The sequence below is a fragment of the Homalodisca vitripennis genome, chromosome 2, assembly GCF_021130785.1.
Source record: "Homalodisca vitripennis isolate AUS2020 chromosome 2, UT_GWSS_2.1, whole genome shotgun sequence".
In the NCBI taxonomy this organism is placed as follows: Eukaryota; Metazoa; Arthropoda; class Insecta; order Hemiptera; family Cicadellidae; genus Homalodisca; species Homalodisca vitripennis.
The window spans coordinates 53,838,718-53,850,443 of record NC_060208.1 but is presented as its reverse complement, the minus strand read 5'-3'; the positions used below and the strand labels follow the sequence as shown (position 1 = coordinate 53,850,443).

The window sequence follows — 11,726 nt, the reverse complement described above, 5'->3', positions numbered from 1 at the left end:
GCTCTGTGGATGGTGTCTCGGCTGGTTGATAGTTACGTTATTAATCGTTAAAATACCCTCAGTAGAAATTTGTTTAATGGATAAAGAATTGGAAGACTGTTTTATTGAATTAAAATTTGAAGGAAATAATTATTTACTAGCTGGTATTTATCGTTCACCAAGTAAAAATGTACAAACATTTTTTTGAAAAAATTGGCAAAATATCGGAAATACTAGTGAAAAGCATTAAAGATTTAGTTATAATATATGACATAAATATCAATGTGTCATATTTATATATCAGTAGTCCTACCTATCAAACAGACAATATTTTGTTCAAATGGCATACTTGGTTAATAATAAACTGTTAAGCAGCATCTCCCCTTTGCTTAGTGTGAGGCGGTTCCTGGGGTTCCACAGGGCTCCATTCTGGGACCACACTTTTTATTTTGCTATGTAACAGGTTTATCACAAGTAGTTCAAAATCAGGGTAACAGTCTTAGTTTATAAGCTCAATGTTTTTGTCGGTGGAATGAGAGAGAATGTTTAGAACATCTGGCACAGAAACAAACACAGTCAGCAGAATGCTAACCTGCTGATACATGATTCTTTTATGAGCAAACTTAAGATAAAGGCATCATTACATTTAAACAACATAGATAAGTTTTTGTGTAAACATCAATTAATTTTAAATCATGTCAAAACTAATTTAATTCTTTTCAAAACTAAACAAAACAAAAATACTTATCCAAATATTTTTATTCACCATTCTATGACAACTCAAATCAACCACAATAAATGTGTGGGTTTCATTATCGATGAAAATCTTAGTTCGGACAAACGTGTTGACCATTCATACAAAGAATTACTTCAGGAATATATGCTATCTACAGATTATTGAAAATTTGTTCAAGACAAACTTTATGCAAAATATATTTTGCCTTCATAATTCTGCTATCCCTTTTGGAATTAGCATATATAGGCAACATTGAGGAAAAATTTGGACAGAATATTAATTTTGCTAAAACTAGCTTTAAGATATAAAATTTAGCTTATTCTGCATCTGTAGGGTACCTTTTTAAGGAACAAAGAATAATGACCATTAATACACTTTACATATGAAACAATTTTGGCAGTTAATCATTCATACAAAAATTTAACAAATCTGGGAAACTTCCCGAAACAGGGATGATATTGCAATATTGCTCATTGCAATTTGGAATTTTTTAAGAACCTACCTACCAGAGGAGCAGATTTTTTAATTAATTGCTGTATATATATATATATATATATATATATATATATATATATATATATATATAAATTAAAAGAGGAACAAAACATTTTAAGATAAATTTAAAATATTACCTAATTCAACATCCATTGTACACCATTGATGAGTTTTATAGTACATGATAATGTAAGAGATATGTATATAGATAAAAAAAATACACACACATATATATATATATATATATAGTTTTAATTGAGGACTTACCTACTAAGATAAATGTCATTTGACCTATGTATGTTCTACAGTTTCTTAAAAACGGGTATTGAACAAAAGAACTTGACACCATTCTTGTATATAATGTACTTATATGAATAAATATTTTTTCTATTAAATTCAATATATCTAAAAAAAAGTGTACTGTATAATGTAAAATTTTACTTAGACTTGTATGGTCTCTTACATTTTATAATTTATAATAAATCTATTATATACCAAAACTTAGTTCAAACGTAAAATTCCTTAAAAAAGGGGAAAGATTTTTTGTTCAAGAAAGTATTATGCTTGTTTGGTGTAAAACAAAATTAATTATTACTTATGTATTATACTAAATAACATACACAATAAAGTTATGAAAAAAGGTAAAAATTAACTGAATTGTTATTTTACAATAACCTTTTTCCAAACCCTTGCATTGGTCGCATAATAATAAATATATTATATAATATATAAATATATAATATTTTGTTAGTTTTGGTTAGTCCTTTCGTATGTTATTGACAAATTATATTTTTTTAAATCAGACACACCAAAAATAGGTTCAATCTTAAGTTTTTATAAAACAGTAAAAATGTCTTTTTTTACCAAAAAATATGTTTTAACATTTTTAACTTTTGTTATAATATAAATAAGTGCCATAATTTTACTTTAATTCCCATACATGTTATAACATTAATACTTATTATTAAATCTCGTACCTAAATCGGGTACAGTTACTCTTGTCTTATGGTGGAACTTACGTTACGTGGAGGAGCTAATGGTTTAATTGGATGATAACTTACAGTGCCCTGTGGTCCATGAATGGTTATCTGAGGAACCCCAACATCCTGTATAGTCAGAGATACACCAGGAAGGCCACCAATATTATCCCAGCTCGGGTGAGTTACAAAAATGTGCTCTAGTTTAGACAGTTTCATCTTGTGTTCGTGGGCTAAACGTTGGGTGCCTTCTCCGCAATTAAACAGGTACCTAGAACATAATAGAAATTAGCATAGGTCTGTAAAACACACATCAATTTGATCTTTACATTCAGTTTGATGAAAGAAGATTTGAATTGACAGGAGTGATACGGAAATTTGCCATCACTGAAGTGTAACATATGTAATTAACACAAGATAAATAATTGTGTTTTGTGTTGTTTGTCTAGTTTTAGTTCTCTTTTATGTTGCATTATTGATTCAACATTATAGTTTCATGTTAAATTCAAACAGTCCTGTCTATTAATAGGCTAATATTATTCATTGATTTAATTACAAATTAATTAAAGTTATCAAATAATTAAATAGATTATTTAAATTTGCCAATTTATTAATTATTATCCATTAAATAAGCTACTATTTAACATAAAAAAAGTATTTATTTCTGTTTCAAATAGCTGGAGAAAAGTGAAGTTGAATGTGGAAAAACACAGAGGTTTGTAACAAACAAACAACATTAATACAAGTTGGTATTAAAGTTATAAATGGACAAGTTTTTGTGAAATTTGACAATTGAATGTCACTTAAATTTGCTCAGAATATTGGTTTAAATTTTTTTTTAATTTTAAAAGAAATTTCAATTTTTTAACTTGTATTGGTAATAAGTATCACATAAAGTTATGTGAATTGCTTATTATGGTCTTTTTTAATTGAAATTTTATGAAATTTCAGAAAGCACCAACAAAAAAATTATTTACTAAATTATTTAAAAATTGGAGAAAAATGCTGTTTTTTTACATAATTACATAAATTTTCTGAAAAATGGAAAAAAATCGCTACAAACAGGATTTTTTAGATAAAAATTTTTAAATAATAGTTTCTAACTGCCCTAAGTCTATATTATTACCAGATTTATTTTTTCACACCAAGAGCCAGTCACCCTATTAACAATCATGTACTATTTTAGTATGAACCAAAACAATTATGGAAATAAACACAAATATAGACATTATTTATATATATATATATATATATATGTAATAATTTCGAGATAATCATGCTACATATATAAAATGTAATTAACAATCAGTGGTAACAAACTATGTCTAACTAATTACATTAAAAAGTAGAGAAATACCAAGAACAAGTTAGTGCAAAAGAAAAATAAATACAGCATTAAAATTATAATAATCAATAGCAAAATGAATGTCTAATATACTTCTAATAATACTGAAATGCCTATAACATAGTTTGGTTCGTCATTTTGGCTTCTGTAATATGAGATAATCATGAATATTGGTAATTCGATTTTGATGGTGGCTACTTATTATACTGCAGCCAACGTGTTTCAAAATCCATTTTCACTTTTAAAACTGAGGGGTCATGGTACCGTCACTTAAAGGAAGGATGAGGGGAGAGTTAGTAAAATGTACTATAACACTTACTATTGGGCATAGGAACACATCTGCAAATTTCGAACAATTGGAGGATGAGGGAGGAGTTAGTAAAATGTACTATAACACTTACTATTGGGCATAGGAACACATCTGCAAATTTCGAACAATTGGAGGATGAGGGAGGAGTTAGTAAAATGTACTATAACACTTACTATTGGGCATAGGAACACATCTGCAAATTTCGAACAATTGGAGGATGAGGGAGGAGTTAGTAAAATGTACTATAACACTTACTATTGGGTATAGGAACACATCTGCAAATTTCGAACAATTGGAGGATGAGGGAGGAGTTAGTAAAATGTACTATAACACTTACTATTGGGCATAGGAACACATCTGCAAATTTCGAACAATTGGAGGATGAGGGAGGAGTTAGTAAAATGTACTATAACACTTACTATTGGGCATAGGAACACATCTGCAAATTTTGAACAATTGGAGGATGAGGGAGGAGTTAGTAAAATGTACTATAACACTTACTATTGGGCATAGGAACACATCTGCAAATTTCGAACAATTGGAGGATGAGGGAGGAGTTAGTAAAATGTACTATAACACTTACTATTGGGCATAGGAACACATCTGCAAATTTCGAACAATTGGAGGATGAGGGAGGAGTTAGTAAAATGTACTATAACACTTACTATTGGGCATAGGAACACATCTGCAAATTTTGAACAATTGGAGGATGAGGGAGGAGTTAGTAAAATGTACTATAACACTTACTATTGGGCATAGGAACACATCTGCAAATTTCGAACAATTGGAGGATGAGGGAGGAGTTAGTAAAATGTACTATAACACTTACTATTGGGCATAGGAACACATCTGCAAATTTCAAACAATGGATCGTAGGAAATGGGCTAATCCCCTAAGTGTGGGGTCACCGTTAAACCAAAAACCTTGTATTATTTAATCATAAAAGTATTTATCCTCAATTGAACTTCATCTACACAAATGAGTAGGAACATTACATTTTGAAGGTAAAAGGTCATGGTTTAAGTGGTCAGTATCTCAACTGTTTCTAATATGCAAATAAATCAAACAGTATGGTCTATACACGGGCCAGTGTGCAAGTGATTATAAGTTGAGATAACCTTGTTAACTTTAGGACTAACTTTGGTCATAAGTATATAAAATACTACTTTTTCCTTTTCTGATTTATACAATTAGTTGATGCATGAGGAGCTGTATACGATAACGGTTAACACATTCAGTGCGGGTGGATCGCCGGCGCGACGCGTTACCTAGGAATACAAGACTGCTCATTTTTTCAGTATCCAGTGACCCTTATAGGCGAAAATTTCGCAGTCAATGTGTTAATACCTGATTCAATAGGGGTAGCCTATTTCATAAACTATTACATTATTAATTAAAATAGAGTGAAAAACAAGAAAGCCTAGTGCATCCACCTTAGCAATAGTAGAGTGATTAATTAGAACATTAATTTGGTATTTATTTAAAGACCTACCTTGACTGATCAGTAAACACATATAAAGATCTTGGTGCTCCAATTGCTCCACTGCCAAGTACCTGAAGGGTAACTGTACCAGGAGCATACTTTTGACCCTTTTCCTTTAATTTTTGTCGATGTTTCTTCAAGGCTACAGTGTGTGTAGTATTTTTAGGCATTTTTGATATTATATTTAATAATTTTTCAGTGTCACTACTACTAAAAAGACGCACTGCTTTCGAAAATTTACATCCACTCTTGATATAATTCACTATACTATAAATATTAAACATATATATCATTTCATACAAAAATTTACTCCATACAAAAATTTAGTTATTTCTTTGAATACAAATTATGTTACCATTGTAAAAGCTAGGTTATGTTCATGACACCACAACAACATGCAGACGTTTTCACCAGTAGCAACAATTCAACACGTTTGTTATGTGAATGTGATGTTTCATCAGAATCACCTGTTCTGAACGTATAACGGTTGGCGATGTGGGGAGACATTACAGGAACAAAATGACATCTGCCTGTGATGGTGTTTTAATTTTATTTTATTCTAATGGACAATGCAATTTCCATTATGTAAAGGGTCGTAAGCAGTCATACAAAACCTTTAATTACTGTGGAAACTACAACAAAATTTGTTTCTAATGAAAATTGCGAGTTGATGACAGACAACAGATTAAGAGCGACAGAACAACAATAGTAACACAATTAATCTTTGACATTGTTATGCAAAGAACAAGTTTGGGTGCTATGTTACAATAAGGTAATAAAAAAGTATTAGAAATAAATTTTATTAACAATTAATTAAAATAGGAAATGAGTAACAAAATTGAAGTAACACAAAAATACATAACAAATACCTAACAACGAGATAAAAAGATATTGGTAACAACGACTATCAATAACTATAACAGGCTAAATGTAATGCCATAAGAGGTAGTAACATACACTCTTATGTAAATAGAGATAGGAACAATTACCGAACTGAGGCACACATAACGGTACTGTTTGAACGTTAGCAGTCCCAGGCAGGAGTTCTCTTTTTCAACAGATTACCAAACTCGCTAAAAAATGCCCCAATGCCGAAGGCATTTAAAGCTCGTCTGAAATCAACTTCAGTCGCAAAAGCTTTTTACAACACAGAGCAGTTTATATGGTATTCAATTGGGAGACCTTCGATTGGCAGACTGACTAGGGACTAGAGTGGTACAATTCGAATGGGAGAGAGTGACTGCAAACAATGTATGTATGAACTATATATCTAGAACTCCTCCTCTAGACCTTTCTTGGCGGTATCTTCGACATAATAAACTGATAGTAAATTTGGGCATAATTCCTTTTAATATTATGAATGAAAAAACACACGGTTGACAACTGTAAAATATAGAATGCCTCTTGGACAAGGACATTGCGGAGTTTAATATTTTGCCTAACATAAAAAGTTGCATACATACTTCTATATATCTAGAAGTTCGATTGTCACTTATGATCTACTAACTCTGCAGCTACAGCCCTTCTAATGGCTTCATCTAAGTGAGTTCTTGACTACATTTTAACTCCTCACAGCAACACAACACTACAACAACTTCTCTGTGATTTTCCAAAGTGTAAATCTATGTTTTCACAAAAAGTTCGCAAAGAATAATTTACTAACTTTGTTATCTGTATGTTTTATTATAGAGAGTATACTTCACTTTTTCTTTAACTTTTCATCAAAATATTTGTATATTTTTATGATTATCTAGTTTCTGTTTGGGAATAGGCCTTCAATCAGCTTCTTTTTCTCAAATGTGTATGTATATATTTACTTATTCTTGTTCACAACTATATTTCAGTCATTTAAATTACAAAGGTAGAAGTACACCAAACTACGTGTCGCACAATAGACTTCTCCGAGGTTCGAAGCAACATTTCAAGTCTAAATCTCATTTCATTATTGACAGATGGAGATACAAACAATCGTAAGGAAAAGAAACTTTTACATCCTCCACCAAACAAAAGACAAAATAATAGCGTCAGCCTACTAAGTGATAGGCTTTAACGACGCTCTACCAAATTCCATGATGGCACACGCATAATTTCAAGTCTAAAAATTAGACATTTCTCTGTATATCTTGCCACATATGATACATTTACCATAAAATTGTGTTTCATGTCAGTGTTTAATTAATAGTGAAATTCTACACATTAATTCACTATAAAATTTTTCATGAGTTGGGATAGTTAGGCTACATCTTTCAATATATCACATGTTAAAATATCTTATAAATGTCCTGAATTTGCTTTCATATTTATTTGTTATGCTATTTTATCGTTACTATAAAGGTTGCCCATAAGACCAATGTAAAAATATTTGCTAACTCTCAGCCAAATCCCATGGATTGACATGCACTACCTTCGAACTTTGTATTCCTCATATATAATCGTACACAATTTCAAGTTATTTGTCATTTTACTTTCGAGATACTGTGCGGACATAGAGAAATTAAAATTTTTCCCGCCACATGAGTGGTAGGCTAGTAATTGTCCGTGGCATAGTAGATATCATCTGTCTTCAGCCTCTTCAGGGAGTTATAATTATTTAGATTCTGATAACAGCTTAGGTGTGAAGTCAAGCTAGATAAACTACAAATTTATTGACTATTCTTAATATAGCAGTAACATTAGCAGTTACCCGCGGTTTACTAGTATCAAAATATATGTTAAAAGTGTATATTTATGGTCATTGTAATTTATTCTGCTCTTAGTACTTTCTTTGTTCCATCGCTGATTTTGCCTCTTACCCGATCAAAACATACATACACATACAGCTCTGAGAAGCCTACTTCGGTCAGTGGATAACTAATTAGGTTTCACAGCAGTCTTTAAATTCAATGAAAGGTTAACAACATTTTTCTTCCATATCTGCACTGCAAGCAGTTACCAAGTGCTTTGCATACAATTTAGTTAGCGTTGCACGTGTATGGCCACTGCTGGCTCGATGTGAATTATATTTCCGACGCCAATGTTGTGTTTGCCTTGTTTCTATGACCAAGAAAATACATAAACGTGCATATTTTTGGCCATTGTAATTTACTTTGTTCTTAGATTGTTTTGTTCCATACTTGATTTTGCTTTTGTTTCCTGATGAAGAAAATATATATCACATATCAGAGAAGCCTACGTCTGTCAAAACTAAACTAAGATGGGTTTTATATAAGTCTTTAAAAGTTATATTGTAACATTGCCTTTTAGATCCAATTCTTAATATTAGATGAAAAATATACTGTTAAAAGTACATTAACAATGACAATACACGTCTGTTTCTGTAAAAACTGAAAAATATTTTTAATGTTTTCGAATATTTAGAGCTGGAATTGGTACAGACTAGCGAAATTTTCGCCTGACATAGTTCTTGCCGACTGCTTTTAAAGGAAGTCTCCGGAGTCAAATTCTAACCATCTTATCTTTTAGGACATTTTCTAATGTTAATGTGTACTCACCTAATCGTAGAAAATAAACACTCACCACATTCATAATATTATAAGGATTTGGATTGTACTACATAAAGGGAGGCCTTTAGTTCCCCAATACATATTAGTTAGGTATGGCCAAATCTTATACAGCCTAATTGTTACATAAAACCGAATTAAAAACACAAAGTTCTATAGAAACATTTGGTATAAAATAGTTCAAGAAATTCAGTCAATAGTATCCTTTTCAATTTTAGAGTATGTAAACAAAGTTATTACATTTTTCACGTCTTATTACCATAATTTTTTCCTTATCGTTTTTGGCCTTCTTTTCATTGACTGAATGGTGATGTCGTTAAATTTTTGTAGATTGTTTAGAATTGCAACCTCAGCGAGACATGTGTCTATAATGTAAATTAATCTTGTTCTTTCTAGCTGATACATCGATATGTCAACTTTCAAGACATTAGTATTACTAAAATTAGAATCAACAAACATCTCAGCAGAAGTTGCGGATTTGAATCCACTATATTCTTATTTGAAACGTATCGTATCCATAAGTCCACCCGCATTAGACTTATATAATTGCTTAGGTTTGTTCAACGCGTGAAGATTTACAACATTGTTTAAGTATTTGAAGGGCCTATTGTTTCATTTGGTCAGAAGATTTGTTTTACAATCTGTTTTATGATCAAAATATGTGACTAAATCAGTTTATGATATATCAGTGGCGTGCGTTTTAAATGCGGGGGGGGGGTTAGAAGGGGAGTGTCCTGGGGGTCCCCCCAAGCCGTAAGAGGGAGAAAGGGTTCTTATTTTTAGATAAAAGCGTGCATTTCTACATACATTTCAATGCAATTATTGAAGTGTAAGAAAACAGAAATATCACGTGTTTTAGTATATTATGTTAAATTTATATAAAAATGTAGAAATTAAATAAAAATTCCTTTTTATGAATAATTTTATATTTATAAAACTGCTTTTTAGTAAAGTGTGAGTTATTATTTCTGCATGCTTTTAAATGTAAATAAGACAGGCGAATTCAGAAATTTATAATACAACTTATACAAATTTATAAAAACAAGTAGGTTTTAAAATAATGAGAGTTATTTTAAATGAGTAAACATAGATTTATTTTTATGGAATTATGATAACATTAATTATGATTTCACGTTAAAGTTACATGATGTGATTAACCGAAACATGTTTATTTAGTACAGTTGAAGAGTTGTATTTGTATAAGAAAATATCAATACATTTTTTATTTGAGTTCGATTGAAAATTTCGGATAAGCTTTTCACTTCTTTGCACGAAGTTTGGTAAATCTGGAGTAGGCCTTCCAAGTTTTATTAATTCCTTTTCCTTCAAAAGGTCTAGATGAGAAGGGTACATCTATAAGGCGTTTAATGATACACTCCGCCTCCGTTATCGTGAAGAAAACAAGACACAGTGGTACTATTATTTTATTTAAAATTTAAAAAATGGTAAAATGGCACAATATATAAACTGGTACTTAGTTTATATGTCCAATAAAACTAATAACAGCGACACCGACAACATTATGCAACATATGACACGGAAAGATGCGCGCCAGTGGTCTATAACATAACCTTAGCCTGGACCAAGGGCCGGGCTGGCGGTCAGGCTGTTCGGGTCAAGCGGTAAGCATTCGGCCCTTCGGTAAAACTCGGATGACACGTTCGGCAGCAGCCGGGATCACTTGTATGTCTTCGTCAAGAGAAGCTAGCTTCCCTGGTCTCTTGTTAACACTGGCTTCCGCTACCGCTTCCCCCCAGCCACATAACCTTGAACTCTATGCGCGCGCAGCCTGTCTACAGAAGCTGTCGCATCCCAGCTTCACTTCAGACGCGGAACACGAAAGGAGGAACAATATTAAAGAATAGTGTTTTTTAGAGAACGTCAGGTTTATTTATAGTAGCATTTTTAACAGTGTTAGGTATAAGATATTAAAAAATAAAAAAACTGTATCCACCTTATGAAGCAGTGCTTCATTAGCTTCAACGTACGCCACTGCTTAAATGTAGTTCAGTTTGATTTACCAATGTCTACAATGCTGTCTGTGTACAAATGGCTTTTAATACTATTTTGAGCAAACACTTAGGTATTTTAAGATATAGAAAACTTCATTATTTCCTTGCTTACATGATACATATTAAGGCTGCAATTTCGATAGTCACGTTTTTAGTAACCGCTATCCAACTATTGTCTTCAGGAACATAACCCTCCCACCGGGAATATTTTTGAGTACGCATAACACTTATGATATCAAACTGTATTCTTTTAAAATTAATGATAGTTTTCACGAATCGAATAGAATAAAAAGGCGATAGTGATAATTTGATTGTAACAACCAAGTACAAGTCAACTAATTTTTTTATAATAAAAATTAATCTGAACGTAAATGATTACGCCAATCGGAAACTTCCTATACTTACTAATTTGAGATTTCTCTTAAAACCAAATGTTTAATTGTGATTTAATTTTTTTAATACTTTTAAAACGTACTCGCGGTCATACAATTTAATTAAGCAGAACACTAAAAATCAATAAAACAATAATAATACGCAATGTTTACATGAGTTATTGTTCACACCAGCTGGTATATTTAAAACAGATAATAATGATCTGTTATGAATATATGAAATATAATTTCAAACACCGAACTTTTAACTTTAGTGAATGGGCGTAGCCACGAGGGGGACCAAGGGGACCGGACCCCTCTAATTTTCAATTTTTTCAATTACGTTTTTAGTAACCAATAATTAATTATTTAAATAATTTAGTATTACTGACAAGTAGTGCTGAAAGATCGTTCTCAACAAAGAAACGGGTCAAGAACTTTTTAAGGAACAAAATGGGGCCTTACTCGTCCACTACAGGAAAATATCAGTTGTCTGGACCCTCTTCCTCCCAAAACGT

General features: G+C 31.5%; 1 protein-coding gene across 1 annotated transcript in view; it reads right to left on the bottom strand.

The window, feature by feature from the left end:
* LOC124353954 (ribonuclease Z, mitochondrial) overlaps positions 1–5,769 on the bottom strand; it is a 34,054-nt gene extending 28,285 nt beyond the window's left edge. Inside the window, exons 1-2 of the mRNA XM_046804039.1 lie at positions 5,335–5,769; positions 2,272–2,458 (exon numbers count right to left, since the gene is read on the bottom strand). Coding sequence (XP_046659995.1) covers positions 2,272–2,458; positions 5,335–5,618 — 471 coding nt within the window. The 5' untranslated portion in view covers positions 5,619–5,769. The remainder of the gene's footprint in view (positions 1–2,271; positions 2,459–5,334) is intronic.
* Positions 5,770–11,726: the final 5,957 nt, after the last annotated feature.